The 15089-nt window shown below is 44.7% G+C and overlaps 2 protein-coding genes across 2 annotated transcripts in view; one reads left to right on the top strand and one right to left on the bottom strand.

The window, feature by feature from the left end:
• Positions 1-15089, top strand: part of LOC142291659 (uncharacterized) — a 1021181-nt gene that overhangs the window by 924542 nt on the left and 81550 nt on the right. The window lies entirely within an intron of this gene.
• On the bottom strand, positions 3022-4656 carry LOC142292411 (posterior protein-like). The gene has a single exon (XM_075337758.1). The coding sequence runs from the start codon at positions 4654-4656 to the stop codon at positions 3022-3024; it is 1635 nt and encodes a 544-aa protein (XP_075193873.1).

The raw sequence follows: 15089 nt of genomic DNA, 5'->3' as shown, positions 1-15089 counted from the left end.
ACCTGGGGTAGAGTGCGCCCCGAGGTGGCTTATTATAGCCATATGGATCGTGACCCGGATGTGTTAATTTTACACGTGGGAGGGAATGATTTGGGAGTGAGGTTGGCGAGGGAATTGAAAAGGGACATAAAGCTGGACCTGTTACATTTGTGGAGGGCGTTCCCGGGCATTGTTATTGTTTGGTCGGACATCATAGCTCGGACACAGTGGCGTTTTGGTAGGTCGGTGGACCGTATTAATAGGGCTCGGAGCAAGCTGAACCGGGCAATTGGCAGGTTTGTGGCGCGGAATGGTGGGTTGGTGGTGTGGCATAGAGAACTGGAGGAGTCCACTGAGCAGTATCTAAGGAGAGATGGGGTTCATCTGACAGATGTGGGTCTAGATTTATGGATGTTGGGTTTGAGGGATGGTCTGGAGCAAGCACTAGGGGTGTGGGGGGCCCGGGCCAAGTAAGGGTGTCACTTGGCCGGTCTGTGGCGGGGTGATAGGTCCGTCAGAGAGGTTGGGAGTACCGACAGTCGAATCTGCTGAGTTTTGGGGTGCCAGTTAATCGTAATTAACAAGAACTACTGGATCTTTAAAAGGGGATTTATTACAAATAGGGAATTTACAATGACATACATAAAGGAAACCTAACTAAGGGAAAAGGGTACAATGAAAGGGGAAAGGTAATGGGAGAGGGTGGTGGAAGATGGGAAGTGGATAGACTGACTAGCTTGGTAGGATACCTTTATATCAGACACACAATCACACATGGCCCATACAGTGCCCATCCCTGTAACACCTCCACATATTAGTAGCATCCAATCAGGTCACAGTCTTTTCAGTTGTCCAGGAACGTGCATTTGGCTGTTGATGTCAATGCTCTCCTGAAGGTGGCTCTCTGAGGTCAATTTGTTAAAGGATTAAGAGGAGTCTTGACAAACCTGTGGATCCTGTGGATAGTGTCCTGGTATATAGCAAAGGTCTTTCATATCACAAAGCCTGAGGACAGATTTACACTCCATTCAGGTTGGAGACCTGATGTCCATCTCCAGTACAATGGCTTGTATTCCACTTGAACAAGGGATTGTTTACCAATATCCATTTTAATAGGCTATAAACAGGACATTCAATTCATGAATACCACAGGTGTTGTGTATCTTCGAAGAGGCTAAAGGCACCATGTTCAATTAACGTGAAGATGCAACCTTTATCATGTTGATAGGACAAAGGTCAGTTCATCACAGAACACACAATGGCCTTCTTGCCTCTTCAATGGCCATGAAACTCTTCACTGTACATGGCCGATTCTTTTGATGTACAGTCCTGGTAATATTGGTAGCTGATAGATACAATATGGAGTCCAGTAATTCGTTATGATACATACATTGTCCATGTTGGCTTCCAACATATATAAAACAATAATACAAGATTATATTATATTATTATATGTATATAGCAATATATGTCAACATTTCTACCAGTACAATGTGCATCCATTTAACATATACAAATTTAAAAATCTATATATTTTAAACTAAATTAGCACTGAGAGGTAGTCTTAAGCCCTCCAAGTTAACGATATAGAAGGAATGACAATCATGATGTTTACTTGTCATACTTTAAAACAATTCCCTTAGCTTTTGAGTAGATTTATCACATTGCATATTGTTGGTGATTTTCTCACATTTACATTGTACCACCGTACAAGGTATTAGTTGGTAAAAGCGTGTCTCGTGTCCCATTAAAAGCACCTTTTTGTTGCTTATTAGAATGTGCTGTACATAGATCACACGGGCTGATGGAATTAGTAGATTATTATGATAACTTAGGCACTCTGTGTTATCAATGCTTCCATCTTGCATATATATATGATTGGTTTACATTCGAACACATTGTCTTTTATTAGCTTTCAGATATAAATTAATTCATGTCACAAGATCGCAAGAAATCTTCCTTAAAGATTATTAATCCAATTGCCTTCAAATCATAGCTCATCCAGGATGCAAATTTGATAAGTTAACTTTTGCTCCATCAGAGATCCTGGAAATAAAGAACAAGAGCAGTATCAGATTCTTAGCAGTTGTCAACTACATATCGAGTTTATTTTACAAGAGAAAAAAAAATTAACCTGAGCACTTTTTACTTGCAAGTATGTGCAGTTAGCAAAAATCTAACTTGAAAGAATTTTTTTTTTAAAATAATTAACCTCCATAGACATATACTAAACGCCCCTTTGGTACTAACGATTGTACCAAATAAAGATAAAGGCGGAAAACAAAAAAAAAAAAATGAGGTAAGAAAAATATTAAATAAAAAAAAAATATGTATGTATATATATAAAAAAAAAAATTACTATTCTTGAGTAGCAAAAATATTAAGAACAAAATAAAACCGTGACACAATGCACTGCACAGGACAACACAAAACAGACAAACATAGAACAATTAGAGTTAACTCAACTTTATCTGTCTCATGATGAATATATGTCAATAAAGGGGTTCAGGTGGTTCTGCAGATTTACACAGAAACCATAGCTTTACATTGGTTGGCATTATCATATAATTTATATATCCAACTTCAGGTCCTGATTTAAAATGGTTACCTGTGAAACAAGTTAAAGAACATACATACAATACAAACAAACGACTATTAGCTTAATACAGTACCCCATCATCACAATGGGATGATTACTTGTTTAATTGTTTGCAAACAATTAATTAAACGTTTAATTTTGAGCTCATTGTCTAAACCACGTGGACTTTAAAAAACATATTGGCCATATGAAATTACATAAAGTAATAATTGTAGAAAGAAATAATCAGATTCATCCATGGATACTGTGTTGTAAAAGACCTGTTGAACAAAACACATTGGTTATTCTCCTTGCTCTGATATCAGGTGACAATTGGTCTCCAGTCTAAAAATAAACACAAAACATAATTAGATCAAGTCCAAATCAAATAGAAGACATACCTTTTATCCTATCCATATGTTAATAGGGTCACAACTAACTTGACAGCCTAAAAACGTCACTGTTTACCCAACCGTATTGGTACATTGTGTTGTGTTAGTTAACAAGAGTGGTAGAGCAATTTGTGACCAGCTCCAGAATAGACAGAATAATTGACTTTCCAATAGACTGAACACAGGGACATTGGCATCTTCCTTTTGTGGTCTACAATATGGTGTCTCCTGCTGTTTTCCAGTCTCTCCTTTCTCAGGCTTTGGGCTCTGCATTGTCTGCGGCTTTGGTGCAGTGGTATCAGTGTGGGCTTTTATCTCACATATCTTTTCATATATCTCTGTAAATTGTGTATTGTTGGTGGCTAGTTCCTCCTCAGCCTCAACACTATCAATCTCCTGGAGCAATGAATGGCTCTTTGGCTCTGGGTATATGTCAGGTGTATTACAATAACGTTTAATGTGTCCTGGACTGCCACATTTATAACAATATCTAACATATCCTCTTCTCTTAGGTCTATACATAGCAGATACATTTTCTGATGTTTCATACTGCTCTTTTGACTCATTACACCAGTCCCTGAGTATATTTACAAAGTTTTCAAAGGAGTTGGTATTCCTTAGAGTTACTCTTGTGGTGTAATCCACGTTACAACGATTTGCCATTGAATACAGAAAACTAGCATCATCCTGAGACATATCTAGACAATTGTAAACAGTTCTGTATAGAGCCAGATAATTATTACAGAAGAGTGTAGGATCATCATATCGCCTGAATCTGGAAATTGCTAAGGTCTTTTCACCCCTAGTATCTCTTCCACCTATGATACGTTGCAATTCCTTCCTTCTTAGCTCTGCACCTGTACAGTTATCACCCATTTGTTCAGATCTTAGCTGTGCTGCCAGTGGTCCTGGGAGCCAAGCTTGGAGCAGAGACCAAGCATTTTTATTGTTCAGATTATATTGCTGGACCACAGCCTCAAATCTATTAGATAGAATAACTGGAGAAATATCTGAGTCAAACTTACCAAGAAGTTGACACAGGTGAAGCTTTTCAGAAATAGTGAGCAATGGATTGCAATCAACCAATGGAGATCTATATCTGACATCTCTTGTATCTTCATTAGAAAGAGTACACACATTGACTGTCTCCAGACTGCATATCTTTGATTTAAGAGACTGAATATATTGCTCTTTGTTATGCAATTGACATTTAGCTTCATCCAGTTGCCTTTCCAAAGTTGCAATTAACTTCTCCATTTGACTAATTTTCAGTTCTAAAGAGCACACCTGAGTTGCTTGTGAAGTGGAGCTCAGTCTACACTCCTTCAATTGTTCCTCCAACTTCCTATTTCTCACAGCTAATTCACTTACATCTGATTGTAAACCATGTATTTCACTGGTAGTATTATCAGAAATTTCTACAACAGAATCACTAATTTTGTCTATATCCTCTTTCATTTGTAGCCTTTGCTTCCACCAATTTGCTTCTTTCAAATCAGCCAATTCCTTTATCTTAATCAACACAGAAATCTCATTGCTTAACTTTTCCTTTTTCAATTTCCTACTGAGCACTTTATTATTTAAATTATTATTATAGCTCTTACATTGTGCTATCAAGTCCTTATATTGGACTTGTAAAGATTTATCTGCACTGACATGGTACACGGCAGAGGCATACTTCTTCACATATTTTTCCACAAACTCCATTTTCAGCAACAAACTGTAAACACTCACAAAACAAAATTTCTAACTAAAAGAGTTTAACACCAGACCTTACTATGCAAACTTTCAAAAGGTATTAACTGTTTGAAACAATACTTTCTCACTTTCAGTCTGATTTTAACATAAACCACTTTTCCAACTACAAATGATATTTAACTTTACTAAATGCATTCAGAATCATTCTGCTAACACAACATACTGCATAGCCTGATCTGCAACAACACCAGAATCATTAGGAGCAACATACAACATAGATTACAAGGAAAGTCTTTACTCACCAGTATTTCCGTTTCTACCAAGATCCAGACTCCTCGGTTCTTTGATCTCCACACTTTTCCAATGTGGATTAAAGCAGATTAATTTCTTGTGGATTCTCTGTGGAATTTAATCACAGTCCCATCTGGGGTGCCAAATGTAGAAATCTGCTGAGTTTTGGGGTGCCAGTTAATCGTAATTAACAAGAACTACTGGATCTTTAAAAGGGGATTTATTACAAATAGGGAATTTACAATGACATACATAAAGGAAACCTAACTAAGGGAAAAGGGTACAATGAAAGGGGAAAGGTAATGGGAGAGGGTGGTGGAAGATGGGAAGTGGATAGACTGACTAGCTTGGTAGGATACCTTTATATCAGACACACAATCACACATGGCCCATACAGTGCCCATCCCTGTAACACCTCCACATATTAGTAGCATCCAATCAGGTCACAGTCTTTTCAGTTGTCCAGGAACGTGCATTTGGCTGTTGATGTCAATGCTCTCCTGAAGGTGGCTCTCTGAGGTCAATTTGTTAAAGGATTAAGAGGAGTCTTGACAAACCTGTGGATCCTGTGGATAGTGTCCTGGTATATAGCAAAGGTCTTTCATATCACAAAGCCTGAGGACAGATTTACACTCCATTCAGGTTGGAGACCTGATGTCCATCTCCAGTACAATGGCTTGTATTCCACTTGAACAAGGGATTGTTTACCAATATCCATTTTAATAGGCTATAAACAGGACATTCAATTCATGAATACCACAGGTGTTGTGTATCTTCGAAGAGGCTAAAGGCACCATGTTCAATTAACGTGAAGATGCAACCTTTATCATGTTGATAGGACAAAGGTCAGTTCATCACAGAACACACAATGGCCTTCTTGCCTCTTCAATGGCCATGAAACTCTTCACTGTACATGGCCGATTCTTTTGATGTACAGTCCTGGTAATATTGGTAGCTGATAGATACAATATGGAGTCCAGTAATTCGTTATGATACATACATTGTCCATGTTGGCTTCCAACACGGTACCAATTCATTGCGGTGCTGAAGACGGCTTTAGCACGGGTTGGGGAGGAGCCAAGTGAGTACGGGTCTCACTCCTTCCGGATTGGGGCGGCGACGGAAGCCGCTAGGTGGGGTTTTCGGTTTTCGGCAGGTCGGTCCGTTTCGGTGATTGGTTATAAGTTGGTGGCGTTGGCCTTCTTGTTTCAGATGCAAGGGGTTAGGGATGCGACTAAGGATTTTCTGGTGCGGCAGGCAATGAAGGGTTTTCGTAAAGGGGCTCAGTCGCGTGACATGAGGTGGCCGGTGTCATTGCCATTGTTGGTTCGTTTAGTGGGGTGTTTAAGGGAGTTGTGTTCGTCCCCTTATGAGCGGGTGTTGTTTTCGGTAGCTTTTGTATTGGCGTTTTTTGGGGCCTTTCGCATTGGTGAATTGGTCAGCCCGACTGAGCAAGCGATGGGTGGTTTGCTGATGGAGGATGTAATGCTGGGGGAGGGCAGGGTGGAATGTCGGCTTCGTTTTTCAAAGACGGATCAGAGGGGCCGGGGGCACTTAGTAGTGTTGTTTGCATTAACGGGGCACCAGTTATGCCCGGTGGTACAGGTTGCGGAGTTTTTATGGGTGCGCGGTGGTTACCCCGGCGTTTTTCTGAGGCATATGGATGGATCTGCTTTATCGCGGTACCAATTCATTGCGGTGCTGAAGACGGCTTTAGCACGGGTTGGGGAGGAGCCAAGTGAGTACGGGTCTCACTCCTTCCGGATTGGGGCGGCGACGGAAGCCGCTAGGTGGGGTTTGAGTGAGGATTATATCTGGCGGATTGGGAGGTGGGAATCTTCCAGGTTTCGCTTGTACATTAGGTCTCACTTGGTCAGGTGAGGGTTTGTGGGGTGTGGGTTTCCTTGTTTGCGGTTTGATTTTGGTATGCGATATGTTTTCTTGTTCTGTTGCTGTTTTTATTCGTGGTCTTTGTATTTTGTAGGTCCATGCCTTGTGTGGATCCTCGGGCACTCCTATGTGTATTGGGGAGCGTTGCGGGCGGATGTTCGTCGCGACGGTCGGCAGCTTGGAGTGGCGGTGACGGAAGCCCGAGTAAAGTGGCTTGGAATTCGGGGCATGACCTGGGGTAGAGTGCGCCCCGAGGTGGCTTATTATAGCCATATGGATCGTGACCCGGATGTGTTAATTTTACACGTGGGAGGGAATGATTTGGGAGTGAGGTTGGCGAGGGAATTGAAAAGGGACATAAAGCTGGACCTGTTACATTTGTGGAGGGCGTTCCCGGGCATTGTTATTGTTTGGTCGGACATCATAGCTCGGACACAGTGGCGTTTTGGTAGGTCGGTGGACCGTATTAATAGGGCTCGGAGCAAGCTGAACTGGGCAATTGGCAGGTTTGTGGCGCGGAATGGTGGGTTGGTGGTGTGGCATAGAGAACTGGAGGAGTCCACTGAGCAGTATCTAAGGAGAGATGGGGTTCATCTGACAGATGTGGGTCTAGATTTATGGATGTTGGGTTTGAGGGATGGTCTGGAGCAAGCACTAGGGGTGTGGGGGGCCCGGGCCAAGTAAGGGTGTCACTTGGCCGGTCTGTGGCGGGGTGATAGGTCCGTCAGAGAGGTTGGGAGTACCGACAGTCGGTTTGTTGGTACGAAGTCGCTCAAGGGGAGTGGCTTCGGATTGGATGGGAACTTGTGGGCGGAGGTCCCGCAGGTTCTGGGTAGGGGTAATTAACGATGGACTGTTGTTACCCCTCACCTTGGGCCGGGTGGTCACGGCCGAGGTGGTCCTCTGGGCCGGTTGGAAGTTACGGCCGGGGGGTTAGGAATGATGGTTGGCCTCTCGGACGGATCTATCAGTGGTTTGGTTATACGGGTATATATGTATAAGGTTAAGTTTAACAATTGGGTGGCATGTTGAGCCACGAGTTTTGGTATACATATATACGGTTAAATAAAGCTGTGGCCATTCCTGCATTAAAGCCGTGGTTCTCGTCTTTATTTAGGTAAATATGGTACGAGGGGTGTTTAGCATGGTAACCTGCTTATCCCTTATAGATGCGTCAAGAAGGGCAGTGAGCCCCATAGGGGTGAACGGACCCCATGACGATCGGGAGAGTGCAAGGTTAGGAAGGGGTTAAGTGGTTTATTTGGGATAGGGGATATATGGGCTTATAGGATTGGTAGAAGAGAGCTGTAGGGGGATTGGAGGGGAGCAGGAAAGGGGTGGGGGTGTTGTGGGAGGTATAAGAGAGGTGGTGTCCTGATTACCTCCCCTTTTGTCGCCGGAAAGTTTGTGTCCCACCCGCCCGCCCTTATATATATAAAAAAAAAAATAAAAAAACAAAAAAAAGAAAAGAAAATACAAGGTTGATTTGCCAATTTGTTTGCTGTCACAGCGGGGTGATAGGTCCGTCAGAGAGGTTGGGAGTACCGACAGTCAGTTTGTTGGTACGAAGTCGCTCAAGGGGAGTGGCTTCGGATTGGATGGGAACTTGTGGGCGGAGGTCCCGCAGGTTCTGGGTAGGGGTAATTAACGATGGAACGTTGTTACCCCTCACCTTGGGCCGGGTGGTCACGGCCGAGGTGGTCCTCTGGGCCGGTTGGAGGTTACGGCCGGGGGGTGAGGAATGATGGTTGGCCTCTCGGACGGATCTATCGGTGGTTTGGTTATACGGGTATATATGTATAAGGTTAAGTTTAACAATTGGGTGGCATGTTGAGCCACGAGTTTTGGTATACATATATACGGTTAAATAAAGCTGTGGCCATTCCTGCAATAAGTCGTGGTTCTCGTCTTTATTTAGGTAAATATGGTACGAGGGGTGTTTAGCATGGTAACCTGCTTATCCCTTATAGATGCGTCAAGCACATTCAAAAATACGCCATTCTTAACCGTCCCCAGGATGACACCGGGGTAGGTAGATAAAGTCTTTGCTGAACCATGACTTGCTCATCTTGGATCATTTTTAAAAACAATGTAAGCAAGGGTTACTCCAAGCGGAGTCTCCCTTTTTTCCAAAAATTGGGCCCCACAGACACACCCACCCCTTCAGTGGCAGCAGTTGTGCCCCAGTTGTACACTTCACAGCTAGATTTGCATCAAGCACATTCAAAAATACGCCATTCTTAACCGTCCCCAGGATGACACCGGGGTAGGTAGATAAAGTCTTTGCTGAACCATGACTTGTTCATCTTGGATCATTTTTAAAAACAATGTAAGCAAGGGTTACTCCAAGCGGAGTCTCCCTTTTTTCCAAAAATTGGGCCCCACACCCACCCACCCCTTCAGTGGCAGCAGTTGTGCCCCAGTTGTACACTTCACAGCTAGATTTGCATCAAGCACATTCAAAAATATGCCATTCTTAACCGTCCTCAGGATGACACCGGGGTAGGTAGCAAACTCTTTCCTGATCCCAGCTCTGTTCATCTTGGCTCCTTTTTAAAAACACTGTAAGCAAGGGTTACTCCAAGCGGAGTCTCCCTTTTTTCCAAAAATTGGGCCACACAGACACCCCATCAGTGGGAGCACTTGTGCCGTAGTTGCAAACAGGATGTTTTGATTTGCATCAAGCACATTCCAAATCCACAAGCATTTCCTATACCCAGGATGACACAGGGGTAGTAAATTCCTTGTGGATCCATGACTTGTTCATTTTGATGAACGTTAGTCTGTCTACATTGTCACTGGACAGACGTGTGCGCTTATCTGTCAGCACACACCCAGCAGCACTGAAGACACGTTCAGAGACAACGCTGGCAGCTGGACACGACAAAATCTCCAAGGCGTAACTGGAGAGCTCTGGCCATTTTTCAAGATTTGAAGCCCAAAATGAGCAAGGCTCCATTTGCAAAGTCATGGCATCGATGTTCATTTGGAGATACTCCTGTATCATCCTCTCCAGCCGTTGACTATGTGTCAGACTTGTTGTCTCTGGTGGCCTTGCAAAGGACGGTCTAAAAAAATTATGAAAAGATTCCATAAAATTGCTGTTACCAGCACCAGATACGGTGCTACTGGTACGGGTAGACTGTTGAAGATGACGAGACCGTCCCATGTTTGTCAAGTTACAACTGGGAGATTCACTTCCTGCACCTGCACGGTTGTTTGGTGGAAAAGCCGAGCTAAGATCGAGTAACAGCTTCTGCTGATACTCCTGCATACGTGCGTCCCTTTCTATGGCTGGAATTATGTCACAAAATTTGGACTTGTACCGGGGATCTAATAGTGTGGCAAGCCAGTAGTCATCATCACTAATTTTGACAATACGAGGGTCATGTTGGAGGTAGTGCAGCAAGAAGGCGCTCATGTGTCTTGCGCAGCCATGCGGACCAAGTCCACGCTTTGTTGACATCTCCCCCAACCTCTTTCAACTGAAATTTGACCAAGGTCTCCCTCATCCGCTGGGTCTTCCATGTCCATGGACAGTTCGTCATCCATATCTTCATGTGCTCCTGCACCTTCCTCAACATTTCGTCTGCTACCATGCGCCCTTGTTGATCCCTGTCCCCCATGGTCCCATGCCTGCCGCGTTGGTGATGATGAACGTCTGGACCTTGGTGATGTTGTTGTCCCTTGCACATATGAATCCTCCTGTAGTTCCTCCCCTTCCTGTTGTCCCACCCCCTGACTCCGAATAGTGTTTAGCGTGGGCTCCAGCATGTAAATGACTGGAATTGTCATGCTGATAATGGCATTGTCAGCGCTAAACATATTCGTCGCCATGTCGAAACTGTGCAGAACGGTGCATAGGTCCTTGATCTGAGACCACTCCATCAGGGTGATCTACCCCACCTCTGCAGCTCGTTGGCCCAGGCTATACGTCATGACATATTGCACCAGGGCTCGGCGGTGCTGCCACAGTCGCTGTAACATGTGGAGAGTCGAATTCCAGCGTGTCGCCACATCGCATTTCAGGCGATGAACCGGCAGGCCAAAAGACTTCTGGAGCGATGCAATTCGCTTAGCTGCGGCAATTTAACGGCGGAAGTGAGCAGACAGTTTTCGTGCCCTGGTCAGAAGGCCATCTAGGCCGGGATAGTGTGTTAAAAATTGCTGGACAACAAGGTTCAACACGTGAGCCATACAAGGCACGTGTGTCACCTTGCCCAGGCGAAGGGCCGCACCCAGGTTTGCAGCATTGTCGCACACGGCCTTACCAGGCTGCAGGTTGAGTGGAGACAACCATTTATTAAACTCGGACCGCAGAGTTGACCACAACTCCTCAGCTGTGTGACTCTTATTCCCAAGACATGTCAAGCTAAAGACCGCCTGATGCCGTTGCGCTCTGCTGCCAGCATAGTAATGAGGGGTGCGTGATTCCTTCTGCGCAGTGAGAACGCTGGTGGCCTGACCAGGCAGGCTTGGGGCGGAGGTGGAGGACCCAGATGAGGTGGAGGAGGCAGAAGCAGTGGCGGAACTTGGACAGACAGAGGATTGACACACAAGTCGTGGGGACGGCAAGACTTGTGCAGGAGACCCTTCACCATCTATCACCATAGTTACCCAGTGCCCAGTCAGCGACATGTAACGTCCCTGTCCATGCTTACTGGTCCAAGTATCGGTGGTGAAATGCACCCGTTGACACACAGAGTTTCTCAAGATAGCGGTGATGTTGTGTGCGACATGCTGGTGTAGCGCGGGCACACCTTTTTTTAGAGAAGTAGTGGCGACTGGGCATCTGGTACTGGGGCACAGCGACAGACATAAGGTCTCTAAAATCTTGTGTGTCCACCAGGCGGAAAGGCAGCATTTCTGTAGCCAAGAGCTTACAGAGGGATAAAGTCAACCTCTTAGCTTTGTCATGGGTCGCAGGAAATGGCCTTTTATTTGTCCACATCTGAGGGACAGAGATCTGGCTGCTGTGTGTAGACGGTGTTGAGTAAGGTGTCCCTGGAAAAATGCAGCTTTGTGAGGAAAGTGCAGGCGTAGACATGATGTTGCCTTCATCCAACGTTGGTGCTATCGATGTCTGAGAGAGCTGTACACACGCACTTGTTTCCCCTTCCAAACCAACTGACGACCTACCAAGCAAACTGCCTGTTGCGGTTACAGTGGTGGAAGTTGTGCGTGGAAAACCAGGTGTGACAGCTGTCCCCACAGTCCTAGAAGATGAAGAGCGCGCGGATGCACTAGAAGGGGCAGGCGGTGGATGGTTCGCTCCGCTAGGCCGCATTACAGCACGGTGAGCTTCCCACTGGGACATATGATATTTATTCATGTGACGATTCATGGAAGAAGTTGTCAAACTGCTGAGTTTTTGACCTCTACTAACAGAATCATGACAAATTTTACAGATCACATAATTTGGGCGATCTTTTGCTATGTCAAAAAAGGACCAGGCTAGGCAAGGCTTAGAGGGCATGCGACCTGCTGATCCACCCCGACTAGTGCTCAGAGGCAGAGTGGTGGCTGAGGATGCAGTTGTAGATGTGCTACCAGTACTCCGACTCTGTCCAGGAAGGCGCAAGGTAACTTCGTCATCAGTTGCATCCTCCTCCACCACCTCTGTTGACCTCCTCGAGTGCCTGACTGTGGGTTGACAGTAGGTGGGATCTAGAACTTCCTCATCAATTGTTGTGTTTGCACTCCCCTCACCCTCAGACCGAGCCTCTTCTTGCCCTGACCGAATATTTAAGTTGTCATCCCAATCTGGTATCTGCGTCTCATCGTCATCAGAATGTTCCTCATTGTCTATAACAACAGGTGTTACAGTTGGTGAAAAAGGGTCAACATTATGCTCAGAAACTTGGTCCTCACGGCCTGAATCAGAGTCACAAAGGTTCTGGGCATCACTGCAGACCATTTCCTGGTCTGTACTCACTGTAGCTTGGGAGCAGACCTCTGATTCCCAGGCTATAGTGTGACTGAACAGCTCTGCAGACTCAGCCATCTCAGTTCCACCATACTGTGCAGGTCGTATGGAGACTTCAGAGCTGGGAGAAAGCAAGTTTGATTAGGATGACAACTCAGAGGACTGGTGTTTTTTGGATGTGGTAGTTGAGGTGGCGGAGAGGGCACTTGTTGGACCACTTGAGATCCATTCAAGCATTTTCCTTTTTTGGCCATCATCTACCTTTGTTCCACTTGTCTGTGTCCGAAAAAAAGGGAGCACATCGGATTGTCCACGGTAAGTAGTAGACATCTTACTTTTGCTGGAAGATGGTCTATCTTCAGCAGATATTAATGGAGCTTTGCCACCTTCCCCACGGACAAACCCTTTTTTTCCTTTTCCAACACGCCTCTTACCCTTTCCACCAGCATCTGTCATTTTGCCACTCATTTTGATTGCGACAAGATTGTGCACTTAAAATGTGGTAGTAAAAATTGAGAGGTGGTGTAGATTGCAGCGGTGGTCAATCTTTATTAACAGCAGAATAAACAACAATAATTATCACTGACAATGCAACTACGGCCCTTAAACTGGCAGCAGTGTTTGCTAGTATAAGGGCTTAGTAACAATGAGTTTGAGTGTGCAATGCAGGCAGACGTGCTGCAAATATCTTTGCACTTGTGGGACGATACAGAAGCCCAACAGCCACGTTTAGGATGCCACTAAGTTCACTCAGTGTTTTCTAGTATAATGGCTTAGTAACAATGAGTTTGAGTGTGCAATGCAGGCAGACGTGCTGCAAATATCTTTGCACTTGTGGGACGATACAGACGTCCAACAGCCATGTTTAGGATGCCACTAAGTTCACTCAGTGTTTGCTAGTATAATGGCTTAGTAACAATGAGTTTGAGTGTGCAATGCAGGCAGACGTGCTGCAAATATCTTTGCACTAGTGGGACGATACAGAAGTCCAACAGCCACGTTTAGGATGCCACTAAGTTCACTCAGTGTTTGCTAGTATAATGGCTTAGTAACAATGAGTTTGAGTGTGCAATGCAGGCAGACGTGCTGCAAATATCTTTCCACTAGTGGGACTATACAGAAGTCCAATAGCCACGTTTAGGATGCCACTAAGTTCACTCAGTGTTTGCTAGTATAATGGCTTAGTAATAATGAGTTTGAGTGTGCAATGCAGGCAGACGTGCTGCAAATATCTTTGCACTTGTGGGACAATACAGAAGTCCAACAGCCACGTTTAGGATGCCACTAAGTTCACTCAGTGTTTGCTAGTATAATGGCTTAGTAACAATGAGTTTGAGTGTGCAATGCAGGCAGACGTGCTGCAAATATCTTTGCACTTGTGGGACGATACAGAAGTCCAACAGCCACGTTTAGGATGCCACTAAGTTCACTCAGTGTTTGCTAGTATAATGGCTTAGTAACAATGAGTTTGAGTGTGCAATGCAGGCAGACGTGCTGCAAATATCTTTGCACTTGTGGGACAATACAGAAGTCCAACAGCCACGTTTAGGATGCCACTAAGTTCACTCAGTGTTTGCTAGTATAATGGCTTAGTAACAATGAGTTTGAGTGTGCAATGCAGGCAGACGTGCTACAAATATCTTTGCACTTGTGGGACAATACAGAAGTCCAACAGCCACGTTTAGGATGCCACTAAGTTCACTCAGTGTTTGCTAGTATAATGGCTTAGTAACAATGAGTTTTTGTGTGCAATGCAGGCAGAGGTGCTGCAAATATCTTTGCACTTGTGGGACAATACAGAAGTCCAACAGCCACGTTTAGGATGCCACTAAGTTCACTCAGAGTTTGCTAGTATAATGGCTTAGTAACAATGAGTTTGAGTGTGCAATGCAGGCAGACGTGCTGCAAATATTTTTGCACTTGTAGGACAATACAGAAGTCCAACAGCCACGTTTAGGATGCCACTAAGTTCACTCAGTGTTTGCTAGTATAATGGCTTAGTAACAATGAGTTTGAGTGTGCAATGCAGGCAGACGTGCTGCAAATATCTTTGCACTAGTGGGACAATACAGAAGTCCAATAGCCACGTTTAGGATGCCACTAAGTTCACTCAGTGTTTGCTAGTATAATGGCTTAGTAACAATGAGTTTAAGTGTGCAAAGGGCAGGAGGGTACAGTGGCAGGGTTGTGGGTCTCTGGGTAGAGGAAAGGAAGCCTGCCTTTCTATCCCTCCTAATGGGGAAATGCAGCGAGGAAATCCCTGACCTTAGCTACACAGACGCTGTCATCTTGTGTAGCTTTTAAACTCTGTTTTCACGGACCTGTCACCTATGGC

Source organism: Anomaloglossus baeobatrachus, chromosome 2 (genome assembly GCF_048569485.1).
Source record: "Anomaloglossus baeobatrachus isolate aAnoBae1 chromosome 2, aAnoBae1.hap1, whole genome shotgun sequence".
NCBI classification, from domain to species: Eukaryota; Metazoa; Chordata; class Amphibia; order Anura; family Aromobatidae; genus Anomaloglossus; species Anomaloglossus baeobatrachus.
Note: the sequence above shows the minus strand (reverse complement) of the source record. Positions and strands in the feature narration are given on the sequence as shown.

Coding starts and splice junctions, on each gene's coding strand:
- LOC142292411 (XM_075337758.1), bottom strand. CDS start 4,656: ATGGAGTTTGTGGAAAAATATGTGAAGAAGTATGCCTCTGCCGTGTAC.